Source organism: Leptonychotes weddellii, chromosome 7 (assembly GCF_054177405.1).
Source record: "Leptonychotes weddellii isolate Sample4059 chromosome 7, ASM5417740v2, whole genome shotgun sequence".
Taxonomy (NCBI): Eukaryota; Metazoa; Chordata; class Mammalia; order Carnivora; family Phocidae; genus Leptonychotes; species Leptonychotes weddellii.
This window is the reverse complement of record NC_138375.1, coordinates 31,938,908-31,952,678: the sequence shown is the minus strand read 5'-3', so window position 1 is coordinate 31,952,678 and position 13,771 is coordinate 31,938,908. Positions and strand designations below refer to the sequence as shown.

At 37.0% G+C, this 13,771-nt stretch overlaps 1 protein-coding gene and 1 long non-coding RNA gene across 2 annotated transcripts in view; one reads left to right on the top strand and one right to left on the bottom strand.

Moving 5' to 3' along the window:
- FGF10 (fibroblast growth factor 10) overlaps positions 1–6,444 on the top strand; it is an 81,095-nt gene extending 74,651 nt beyond the window's left edge. The window contains exon 3 of the mRNA XM_006729719.3: positions 2,624–6,444. Coding sequence (XP_006729782.1) covers positions 2,624–2,821 — 198 coding nt within the window. The 3' untranslated portion in view covers positions 2,822–6,444. The remainder of the gene's footprint in view (positions 1–2,623) is intronic.
- Positions 6,445–11,105: 4,661 nt separating this feature from the next.
- LOC145722574 (uncharacterized) overlaps positions 11,106–13,771 on the bottom strand; it is a 365,423-nt gene continuing 362,757 nt past the window's right edge. The window contains exon 8 of the long non-coding RNA XR_014146917.1: positions 11,106–11,709. This is a non-coding gene — a long non-coding RNA (uncharacterized LOC145722574). The remainder of the gene's footprint in view (positions 11,710–13,771) is intronic.

Below are 13,771 nucleotides of genomic sequence, written 5' to 3'. Positions count from 1 at the left end.
CAATTTTAATTGCAATAAAAGATTGAAATAACTTTTAATTGATAAAGTATACCTCTTTAAAAAGGTGGCGTCAGAGAGAAATGGAGAATTCTTAAATGAACAGGGTCATAAAAATATTTAATAACCTTTTTCTTCTATCCCAACACAACTCGCATACTGTGTCTATGCTTCTTACTAAACTCTAAGATGTATGAATAATTTCATTGTCTCATCATTTCTGTATCTAAAGTAGATGCCCATTGCTTTCTATCATAGCACCCCCTTTTAGTTATCTGCAATGAGATTTATCAGAAATTCTCTCATGAATGTGTTTATTCTTGACTGCCTTCCCCCAATAAATTGTGAGCTTAAATTGGACAGGGGCTGCCTTATCCCACACTATACCCTCAGCACTCAGATCCATCCAGAGCATAGCCCCAAGACCTTTTCTTTTTTTTTTTTTTTTGACTTTCTTAAGTATGACTCGCCTAAATGCTGTAAACACATAGATTCCTAGGTCCCTCCTCCAGAGATTCTGATACATCTGAGCTAAGGTATAAATACTAAAAAAACACCTGAGATTAGGAATCTGCTGCAGGTATACCTCACTTGGAGACATTGTTCTAGGGGCACATGGGTGGTTCAGTCAATTGAGCAAATGACTCTTGGTTTCAAGTCAGGTCATAATCTCAGGGTAATGAGTTCAAGCCTGGCATCAGGCTCCGCACTCAACGGGAGTCTGCTTGAGACTTCCGCACACGTGTTCTGTCTCTCTCTCAAATAAACAAATCTTTAAAAAAAAAAAAAAGAGACATTACTCTATAAATTTATTTTGGAAAGGAAAAATAAGTATCTGCTGCTACTTTTCTATACACAGCTCTGTTGCAAATATAAAATCATCTCAAATAACCCCAATCCTCCCACAGTCTCTAAACTGCATCCCCTTTATTAGAATGAATATGATTATTCACATAAAAAAATCATCACTGCTTTGAAGCCATATAGTTTTAGACAAACTATGTTTGTGATCATTCTGATAATGTTCAAAATGATGATCTAGTTCACAGAAACCCAGATACTTAAATATACACACATTCAGGAATTGAGAATTTAGTAAAAAAAAATTTTTTAAATCCCAAGGTGAGAAAAACTGCCCAGGAGAGGCCAACTAAAAGATCCCTACGATACTCTTGGTTTGGATTGGAAAACATAGAACCAGAAGAGCAAAATCCTGTATTCCTTAGCTTCTTATCTGCTTTAATATGGATATAAGAGAAGAGGGACATTTCTTTTTTTTTTTTTTAAGATTTTATTTATTTGACAGAGAGAGACACAGTGAGAGAGGGAACACAAGCAGCAGGAGTGGGAGAGGGAGAAGCTGGCTTCCCGAGCAGCAGGGAGCCCGATGCGGGGCTCGATCCCAGGACCCTGATATCATGACCTGAGCCGAAGGCAGATGCTTAATGACTGAGCCACCCAGGAGCCCCTGGAAGGACATTTCTAAAGCCAGAGTTTTGAGATTAGTGGTTACTCTTCATCAGTAACTCCAGAGAAAGATACTGGATTTATGGAATGAAGGAAACATCAATTCTTGTCCCAAAAATCCCCTTAAAACACATGGCCACTTGAAACAAAGCCAAAGGACTATGGCTATAGAGTGGAATTTCCCAGGACCAAAGTCTCAGGTTTATACAATAAAGGCAGTGATAGTCACCATGTTTGTAATTTCTTTGATATGATAATTCACAAAGCAAGGCATTCCATGTCCTAGTTTTCAATCATTTTAGACCTCAGAGTAAATCTATTAAAATTCCAAGTTATGGAAAATTGTATATTATCTACCAAAATAGAGAAATCTAGTATTTGTAAAAAAGGAAAACTTCCCCCCACTGTTCCCTGGCCCTCTTGGTTATCTAGAACGATTATGATTTTGTTATATGATCTGCTTTCTTACCAATGTGGGTGTATTTATTATCGATTTATAGGTAAAGTTTGCAAACTTGATAAGCCCAAGTTTTTTCTGTAATTCTGTTTTCCCCGTGAGACCCCTGGTCATTATTCTGAAGAAAAAAAAAAAAGGATTATAACACTATTCTTTATCATTGACTCATCACAAATACTGATAGAGGAACCTTTGCTTCTTTTTTTTTTAAAGATTTTATTTATTTATTTGACAGAGACAGCAAGAGCAGGAACACAAGCAGGGAGGGTGGGAGAGGGAGAAGCAGGCTTCCCGCTGAGCAGGGAGCCCGATGTGGGACTCGATCCCAGGACTCTGGGATCATGACCTGAGCCGAAGGCAGCCGCTTAACGACTGAGCCACCCAGGCGCCCCCTTTGCTTCTTGACAATCATTCTAGGCACTTAAGCCATGTCATATTCAAAACACACCAGCTTTTTAAAAGGGCCCTAACATGTGGTTATGATGATCAATTAAAGTGAATCATGAGCCTTCAAACACAGAACCTGTTTTGTGGTTGTGAGTTCTACTCTTCTACTGTTGACACCACACATTAAGTGCACAACTTATGTACAAATGGCAACAGCAAACAAAACTCTTGAACTGGAGTTCTCTGGATGGTGTGTGTCAAATGGAAGTAAGTATCATCATCACCAGAATAAAAGATCTTATTTTCCCCTTGCAGAAAGAATTTAACAATGACTGTAAGCTGAAGGAGAGGATAGAGGAAAATGGATACAATACGTACGCATCCTTCAACTGGCAACACAATGGGAGGCAAATGTACGTGGCATTGAATGGAAAAGGAGCTCCCCGGAGAGGACAGAAAACACGAAGAAAAAACACCTCAGCTCATTTTCTTCCAATGGTGGTACACTCATAGAGAAAGGCAAGGTTTGTGGATGCAGGAGAACCAAAGGTTCTTTTGCCAGGACTAGTTGGTATTCTTCATGAAGACAGTAGCTCAAAAGGCAGAGACACACTGCAGATGTCAGATGTCTGCTTGCTTGAATGAAAGGAAGTCTTTGAAGGTTTTGTACTCACTGCTGACATATGATGTTCTTTTAATTAGTTCTGTGTCATGCCTTATAATCGAGATATAGGCAGAGTTACATGGGATGGAAGTTATTCCTAAGCAAACAACATTGTGGCTGGGTTTTTGGAGAAGTTTTTGTTTCTGTTCTTGTTTTTTAACCTCTGAGCTAGAACTTAAAGGACATGGAACAATCTGTTGGATCGTCGGGAAAGTTATTTATGGAATACGAACTCATATCAAAGACTTTCATTGCTCATGCAAGCCTAATGATTCAATGAGCAGTAAGACATGCAAGCATTTACTGGAAAGCACTTGGGTCACATCATATGCACAACCAAAGGAGCTTTGGGCGTGGCATCATGGAAGAGTTGGATAAGAATTAAAAAAATGTAAACATGTTAGTGTTAAACTGTTCTAACAAAACAAATAGTACGGTATGCTTGTGCATTCTGCCTTCATCCCTTTCTATTTCGTTCTAAGTTATTTATTTAATAGGATGTTAAATATCTTTTGGGGTTTTAAAGAGTATCCTCAGCAGCTGCCCTCTGATTTACCTTTTCTTTTTCTTCAGCACACCACATGCATGTTCATGACAAAGTGTTTTTAAAACTTGGCAAACACTTCAAGAATAGGAGAGGAGATAGGGAAGCAGGGTGAGAGCCCCATGTGCTATGAGTTAACTTAATATCACTCCTGCAATAAGAACCATCCACAATAAATATGACAGTGTTGTGGCATGGCTTGATGAGAGATATCTGCCATCGTTTAAAAACATCGATCACTCCTAAGGCTTCCTTTCATAAAAAAAAATAGACCAGAAGGCCAAATTCTTCTCTTTCAATACACTAATGGGGCTCTAAGAATATACTAAAAGAAGGAAAATTGTTAAATAAATTTTAGTAGCCCAGCCTCATTATTTCCCAACGATTTTTTGCCGTGTGTCACGGTGGTAAGTGATGAAGAGGCTGTCTGCATATATAAGAACCCTTTATAAGTCCCACAGAGTGCATTTCCCCCAAAGGAATTATCAAGGAATTTGAAGTGTAACTCTCCCAGGGGCTTAAACTGAGCAAATATATCCTCGTATATGTGTAACCATATACTGAAACCTGTTCGAGCTGTATGATCTAGTCTTTACAAAACCAAATAAAACTTATTTTCTGTCAATTTAAAGAGCTTTGGAAGATTCCATCATGTAACCATATCAAAATTCATTTTGTTAGAGCAGGTATAGAAAACAATACATAAGAGTATACCAGTCATCATCACATTGTATTCCAGTAAATAAATACATAAGCCTTATTTGCAGTGTCTGTAGTGATTTTTTTAAAAAAGTGTAGAAAAATATTATTTGTTTTAAATACTTTAAGTGATAACTATAAGATTATATTGATGCTGCAGTTTTATCTTCATATTTCTTGTTTTGAAAAGGTCTGTTTATTTTTATTGTTCGGACACAGTATTTTGGTACAAGGGAAAGATTCACTAAATGTGTCTTTTTACTAAAGTTTAACCTCTAGAAAGGCTGGTGTTTTGTGATCTTCTCTTATAACTTAATTGTGTCAATGCTTAACCAGCACTTCCAGTTAATCTGTTATTTAAGAATTAGTTTTAAAAGAAACTTTCCCATAAAGTCATCCCATAAAAGATCTTATTTATTTTTCATTCCTTAAAAAAGTTGGGATTTCAAAAGATTCATATTTGAGGCAGAGAGTTTTGGCTTATGGCTAAAGTTGCATTTGATGGCACTTAGCTTCCAACTTGCTTCTCAACAAATCAGATTCTAAAAATGTTTAATTTTTGTGGTTGGAATCTGTATGTGAAAATGTAATTGGTAACTGAGTCTGAGACCTATAATGTAATGTATTGCTATCAGAACTAGATTATCTTTGTTCTTTTATTTTAAAATAATAATTGCACCTGACACACGAACACAGACCACCCAAAACCAAAATTAAATGTTTGGTGAGACAAATATAGGATTAGATGACTGCATGAACAGCAAACAGGGCACAAACTGGATTCGTATTTCACATAGCCATTTAGATTACCAAGGAGACTATGTGTAAACAGGCATCATTATCGGACTCCAAACACTAAAACAGCTTCTAGCAAAATATATCAAAGCTTGCAGAGCCAAAAATAGAAAACATCTCCCTCACCCCCACCCACACCCCAACATCACACACACACACACACACACACACACACACAGATAAGGACAAAAACAGTCTGGTAAGGAGAAAGGAGATTCTCCTGCATTTAAAAACGGCATCTTGCTTGATATTGAAATAGAATTCTGGTCCCCTTTGCAGCTGGATTGTGCTACTGAAAAAAAGGCACTTCCAGCCCTGAATAGTGTATGTTAAAAAAAAAAATCATGATGATTTTGGGAGCTCAACCTCTGCGGGAAGTGTGGCCCCTGGCCACGATGTCAAGGTCTGTCAGCCACAAACGTGTGTCCATCTGAGCGTTGGTTCCGAGGAGACTCCTCATAAAGATATAGAATCCCTCCCTCCTCCTACCTCCCAAAAGGCTGAACAGTGTATAGTATGTTACCTTTAAATAAATCAATAAAAATGCTGGGAAAAGAAAATAAAAATATTGTCCTTGTTTGTTTTATTAGCCTATACCTAACTACACCTGGTAATAAAAAAAGAAGCTCAAGTGCTCTATGCATGGCAGGATGTGGTTAAATACCCCACAGTCCCAAACAACAACAAAAGAAAAAAAAATCACTCAAACATTTGTAAGTTTTCTTTAATGTTTTACATGTGTAAGTCAGCTATCCTTACTCTAATAACAACCAAATGCTTTAAGATTTTTCCTAAGTTTTCAGGTCCACCTAGCTTACACAGTGGATAAAGAAGGATGAATTGAAAACAAGGATGGCTTGTGAAACAATGAAAGACTTTTGGAGGAAAGCCAGGAGGCTGCAAACTCTGATTTCAAGAGGAGAGAGTAGGCCAATGAATTTGATTTGAAAATTAGAAAGAGAAAAGTATATAGTTATGCAAGCTGGGTCCAGGGCCCAAGCAAGGTTTTGGACACTATCCAAATTGATCAGCATTAATGCTGCAAAATTCCAATAATTTGGATGTTGTTAATTCAGGATTTATGATTATTCAGCAAAAATAAAATTTACCTTTTCCTTATCAGTGAAGGCTCTAGCTGATCCAAACTTCGTTTAAATAAAAATATCTGTAGGAAACCAGGAAATACTTACAATACGTGGTACATTAGAAGTAACCCATTTAAGGGGCGCCTAGGTGGCTCAGTTGTTAAGCGTCTGCCTTCGGCTCGGGTCATGATCCCAGGGTCTTGGGATTGAGCCTTGCATCGAGCCCCGCATCGGGCTCCCTGCTCAGTGGGAAGCCTTCTTCTCCTTCTCCCACTCCCCGCTTGTGTTCCCTCTCTCTCTCTGTCTCTCTCTCTCTGTCAATAAATAAATAAAATCTTAAAAAAAAAAAGTAACCCATTTAATGCAAACAAATGCCATGTTGATTAAGAATTCTTATATATTTCACTCGACAGGACTTTTGCAACTTAAGCAAAGCAGTTAAGAAAAAAAGGGGAGTATTTTGTAAGGATACTGGAAAGAAATGGGCAGGTCTGAATTCCACCAGAACTGGGACATGAAGCAACTAAACTCTGCCTCCTCCCAGCACTCATTTCCTCTTACCTCTGACTGGCTTTATTTGCTGGGCTACTGCTTGCCACCAATTTACATCTTTCCAACTCTAAAACCCAAAACCTCTTTTTCTCAAGATCCCCAAATGGAAACATCCTAGGTGTGACTGTTACTGGCCAGGAGTGGATAGCATCCCAACCTCTACAGCAAACAGTCTGACAAACCATAGGGACACTGGGATTGGCCAGGTTTCAGTCACATGACCACAGAGCTTCAAGGTGCAGATTTTGACAGCCCACACATTTGAAGAAATGAAGAATAGTGTACCAAGGGAAGGGCAGTGCTGGACAGATCAAAAACAAATATGGTTCTTAGTTACATCTATTTAAATGAGACCACTGCATGGAGCACTGGGTGTTATACACAAACAATGAATCATGGAACACTACATCAAAAACTAATGATGTAATGTATGGTGATTAACATAACATAATAATAAAAAATAATAAAAATAAATGAGATCACTGACTTAAACATTTACCTTTTTTCAAAACACATATCATCTAATCTTATATTTTTCGCTAATTCTAATTAGCCTTCAGCTAATTTGTTCAAATCAGAGACATCTCAAGATGTTTTTATTTTATGTATTTTTTATAAAGGAAAGATTGTATTTGTTTTGTTTTGTTTTGTTTTAAAGCCAAGAGAAGGGCTCTGAATGTAGCCAGGATCACTATAATTCTGCAAACTTTACGGAATAATAATTGAGATGGATGCAAGTTTTCACTAAATCAAAAGGTAATCCTGCTAAATATTAAACTATACCATAACGACGTCAAAAGTATTTCTTTACCTCAAAAGCATGTACCAGTATTTTCAAGTATATCGACAGGTAGACAAAATCTGCAACTCAAATGCCATTTATTTTTTTAAATGTAGAATAAAAAAGAAAGAAAAAGAAAAAACCTTCCTTATGTCTTTTACTACGTCTTGTATACATTCACCATGAGACAAAAGAAAACTCTGTAACATGCATTTCTCTTTCACTGATTAGAATAAAACACAAAATGCCCTTGCAAGTGAATAATCTACTGAAAATACCTTTACAAACACCATGTATTAGTTAAAATGGAATAATCATGATCAAACTAATGAGATCAAAGGAACTGGTTTCGTTCCTAAGTGGCTAATAATGAATATTTCCATGTGGCTGCTGCACGGTATCAGCTAAGGGCAACAATTCTACACCCAAAGACAACAGCCATATGTCAACCATATATGCATGTGGCATGTATTATCTTACACATTTTTATTATCCTCCACAAAAGAGCCTATGTTCATTTTTTAATATAGGCAATTGCATCCTCTAGAGATGAGCACAGCAAATGAAGAATCAAAACATCCCATGTTCCTCATTACAACTGTAAATTGAACATATGCCTTCGTACAACTTAGGCAGTGACCCCAGCTGTAGAATAACCAACTGCAGTGAGGTCTTAACCCTCCTGAAGTTTGTTTTTAATTACCTTATACACATTGTAAATGACTAAATAATCTTACAATTTTCTAAATTAGTTATCATTTCTGTGCTCAATTTAAGCTGCTGACAATGCAAATATTCCCAGGTCTTTCAAGGAGCAGTAAATTAAAATCAGTGTTTCATAGGTATTATAAAAAAAAAAAAAAAGACTGCTTTTTATGGTTTTCAGGTTAGAGGTCGCTTATCAATTCAATTCAACAAAAAAAAAAAATATTTTAACATCTGGTATTTAACCACCAGACTTTTCTATACCCATTTTTTTCAGTGACATGATCAATACGTTCAGACATTAATAGTATTTAAGCCAATATCTGTAAAACCAATATAAGAAAAAATCTGGGTTTTGGGGAGCTTTCCAACTGACAAAAGAAAAACCCTGAAAAATGACATTGCAAATAAGTTACAAACAATATCTTGTTTTCCAGATAAACTGATATTAAGTGTAAAATGCATTTTATGATGCAAGCTTACCCTCATGCAGGAAACAAATGAAATTTAATAGTATTTTTAATAGTATTTTTAAAGTCAGATCAGACAATTTTCCTTTTCATCTTACCCTGGGAAAGTTCTGCATTCCGTCCTCTAAAATCTCCTAAGAAATAAGCAAATAACCACATATCAACTGCAACATCCCCATTCTTAACTCCAGGTGATATTAAATAGCTATGTGAAATCTATTTTCTTATTAAACTCACAAGAAAAGAGACTTTATTTAGACCCATACCCGCCTTCAGCTGCTTCAAACAAGTAAAGACACCATAGTAATGTTAGTAGAGATTGTTGGAGGCCTCTAGTATTGGGTGCCTGGAATTGCTATTTTCACCTTTCTGGTTTTATTTATTTTTTTCATTTCTATTTCTCTCTATGGTTAGAAATATTTGCAGATGTAATTAGTTAAGGCCAATTCAAACTAGAGTGGACCCCTAATCTAGCATGACTTGTGTCCTGATAAAAATCAGAAACTTGGACACAGACATGCACACAGGAAGAACACCACATGAACACAAAGACAGAGATTGCGGTGAGGATTCTACAAGCCAAGCAACACCAATGATCACCAGCAAACCACCAAAAGCTCTTCACTCACAGCCCTCAGAAGGAACCAACCCTGCCAGTACCTTCATTTCAGACTTCTAGCCTTCTGTACAGTGAGACTATGAAATTGTTAAATCCACCCAGTTTGCGATACTTTATTATGATAGCCCTGGGAAACTAGTAAAGAGTCTGTAACATAAGACCCACAGAACTCACAGTTAGGAGGATGTCTGACACATCTGGAATCATAATGCTTTCATGTGAATACACAGAATTGTTTGACACCAACCTTCATATCAAACAACCTTAACCAACGCCTAAGCCATGTCACTGCAAAGTCTAATGTACGGTTTTGCTCAATAAATCTTTACTTAACCCATAGATTTTTGGGAGTATCCCCACAATGTCACACTTTCCCCCTAAATTTTGTAGTTTGCTCAATGGCCCCAAATATGATAGATTCCAAAAACGACACTTGACCAAAGTCTCAAAATGCTAGTTAGATGAAACTGATGTAAGCCAGAAAACTTAGTGAGGAACAGACATACTTTCAGGAGTTCTGTTATTTTTAAATCTTGACCTTCCTTGTTTACTAAAGGAACAACAAAAAACAATCAAGTTAGGACATACAAATACAAATCTACATATGGTAGCCCCCATTAATTCCTGATAATTTATGACAATTTTAGGAATTAACATCTCAATTATTTTATGTGAAATATTTATAATTAGACTATAAAAGAGACAGAACTACAAAATAATGGAATTGGCTAATATATTAAAATTTATACATCTAATGAATATTGCCCACTTCGGAGAACATTAGACCATATTTATATTAATAATATTCTTCATCTTAGAAACCAAATGTTCTCAGTTCCTACCTCCTTTCAAGGGCATGATTTGATGCAAGTCACTTTCTATTCCATCCCATCCATAGCAGGTTACACCAGAGATAGGTACCTGTGCTCACACAAATTTACAATCCTAGCTTCCATCTTTGCAGTCTTAATTTTCCCAGTAGAATTACACAATTAGCTTTTGAGTCCAAATATATCACTGAATTGGTTCCTATGATCCTACAGTGGTGCAACCATAAAATGGGTAGCTAATAAGCGTTCCCCCTTCTCCAAAAACCTTAGTAAATCCATCCGGAACCAACAATGTATAAAACAAGGAAATGTTTGTGTTATGTACCCAAAACTACAAGGATCTTCTGTAAATATAGTCACATTTGCCAAACCGTTTCTCCTAATTTGTTTATTCCCCCTCCTTTGATTATTTACCATCTGAACTTCCATCTTCTTATGTACATCTAGTAATCAAATAAGCAAGAAGCCAACATCAAAACAGACATCTGCTATGGAGAAAAATGACTCCAGGATAACCCAATGCTAAGTCAGTGCTGCACAAAACCACAGGAGCACTCAACATTCACAATATCACAGTTTGGTTCCGGGATACAACGTAGCCCCATCACGGGAAACCTTTTTCAAGATTTGTCTCCTGTAACAAATGCAGTATATTAGCTGAAAGGTTGAGCTCTCTCATTCTGCTTTCAGACCCTAACTTTATAACTGATAAGACTGAAGTTCAGTTTCTTTACCAGAGCTCAGTGTGAGGTAACAAATGCAGGTCTCCTGATTCCAAAATCACTTTTCCCTCCATTATATGGACACTTTGCCAAGAAAGAAAGAAAGAAATGAGGACCACACTATTTACAGCCCAATGTTTTGTTTTGTTTCAATGTATTTTGAAGGATAATGAAGGTGTTTCCTTTAGTGACACATCTCTCTTAATGGATGTTTTTTGAGAGGAATAGCATACACTTCTGAATCAGAGAGAGATCATTTTTTTTTAATTGATATTTATTTATTTTGACAGAGAGAGAATGGGCACAAGCAGGGGAGTGGGAGATGGAGAAGCAGTCTCCCCACTGAGCAGGGAGCCCGATGCGGGACTCGATCCCAGGACACTGGGATCATGACCTGAGCTGAAGGCAGATACTTCAGACTGAGCCACCCAGGCGCCCCGAGAGAGATCATTTGTAATCCTAGCTCTTCCACTCTCTGGCAGTGTAAACTTACAAAAGTTATCCCATTTAAGATAAAAATGAATGAACAAAAAACTTGAATAATAATTCCTAACATTTGGAACACTGGTAAGGATTGAATATTCACATTTGTTAACTGTTTTGTATAATGACTGGCAAGCAATAAGAGCTCAATACATGTTGACTTTCTGCCCTCTCACTGGTCAATTGTTAATATTTATAAAACATTTCCTAATGTGCTAAAATAATGACTGGGTCACTTTCAAAATCTCCACACTTACTCAAGAAGATTACGTCATTACAAAATTTCAGGTTTAATTCATGTATTATTTCATTCTTCTCCAGCAAATCTTTTTCTGACCATTGACTAGATCATCAGTGTATATTAAAATCATGCTTCTCTCAGCACTGTTGATTCCTGGGCTCTGGGCCAGCTCATGAGGAGGTACTTTGGTTTTGAAGTATAATTTTCTCGCCTGAAAAAAATGGGCTTTCTGAGGCATCAGAATGAAGGAGGCACAGATAATAAAAAAGAACATAAGCATGGACATAGCTTTCTTACTTCGGATATGGAGGTGCCAACGTCTATGGAAAGTTTGGTTTGAGAACCAAGAGGGATTGATGTTTTAAAATATTCACTTGGAAGAATAAACACCATGAGCACAAGGGTTTCCAGTAAAATTATAGATGCTTTAGTATAGCACTGTTTTAACAATATTTCAGCTTTTCTTCCACAATTAATACAAAGCCTCACTTTCCTAGAAAGTGAACGTGAGAACTATCCAGCCCACAGTGAATAGGGGGTACAAAAAAACACACAAAATATTTTTCATATCTCCACTGTGTAGCCACCTGCTTTCTGTTACATGTTTAATCCTTTTGCAAATAAATTGGGAAATGAGGGAAACTATGCCTATCTATCCTCTTTGTTTCCAAGTAAATTGGTTAGCTTTTAGAATCCTGCATACTTAATGGGTGGTACACCTGCCCAGATCCCCTTTTCAGGACCTAGGCACTCATTCCCTAGGTGCTAAAGGCAAGTTGCCTGCTTCCCCTGGTCCCTGCTGTGGCAACCAACATCCAAAGACAGCTCAATGTCAGGTATAAAAGCCTGTCCCCTTGCTCAGTTGGGAATAAGGGTCATCCCTTATTTGACGGGTCATCCCTGTGGGATCAGCTGAGACATCTGTTGTGACTTCATCTCAGATCAACTTTTCTTCCCTTTGCCTAGAGTTGTTTACTTCACCTCTCACAGGTGTTCAGTCTAAGAGCACTCCCCCATAAACTTCCTACATGCAAATCTCCATCACAGAGTCTGTTTCCTTTGGAACTAGTTCTAAGACTTCCTGTTAAGTATAGTTTGTTTTTAAGGTAGGGACTATTTGATAAAACTGTAGCAAAACAACTAGCCCTTCTTCTGAATGATGGCTGCCTCCGTTTTTAACTTAAGTAACATGTGAGTTTAATAAGTCCACTAGAGAAACCTAAGGACACACACACACAACACTTCCTAGGAACAAATTGATGAGGAAAGCAGCAATTTTTAGGACTAGCTTGGACAGAGCCAACAGCATAAGTGATTAAGAATGGGTTTGCCAATATAGTTCCAGGATATGAACTAGAGGCCCATGGGCACTAAGCTAGGTGCCAAAATCATGCAGAGGCAAAATGGCAATTGTCTAAAAATCCTTCCTTTTTTATTTTATGAAAGAACCAGCAGAGAGAATCTATGATAGATGCAGTTCCGTTGTGGAAAACCTAAAGGTTAGAAAAGTATACTCAGTCATTTTTAAAGGAATATTCCTAAATGTTTCCTTACAGGAAAAAAAAAAAAAGTCAGTATAAAATGAGAGATGTGTAAGTATATGAACTTCACTATAAGAAAGTTCATTTCAGTTTACCATGAGTCCAGAAAGCAAAGGATACTATTTTCAAAACTAAGAAAAGTTCCGGATCAGCCCCTCCAAACAGTTTCTAAGTATTTGTATTTTTGTAAAGAAAATCACTGATAACAATTTGCTATTATTTTTTCCCCAATGTGCTATGTTGAAATTCCATTACAGAGAGACTCAAACATCATTATCCAGGACAATTCCCTATTATTATGTTGGAAATGGAACTTAATTTTAGGTTTTCAATTCCAAGTCCTAAGTGGGAACTGAATGTCACAGAACAAAATGTCACGCAATGAGATTGGATACTCAAATATGTGACAGTAACCAGATGTTTCCCTAACAATTACCACATAGCAAAAGCCAGTCAAAGAAATGAGGTACAATGCTTCTCACAAGTCAGCGGGCTTCCACATTGTTATGTGGCATGCTAGTATTTGCCAGTTTATATTCTGATGAGCACACCCTGGATGCCTCTGAAGAAATACAGAATATAAAATATGGTTATTTCTGTGAAAGACTTTTTTAAAGAAATTACTCAAAGAAGTCTCAAACAGGGCAAATCATAGTATCGACAATAAAATCCAGGTTCTCATTAAAATATGAGGCAAACAGAAATAGGTTTCTAATCATTCAACTAAAATCC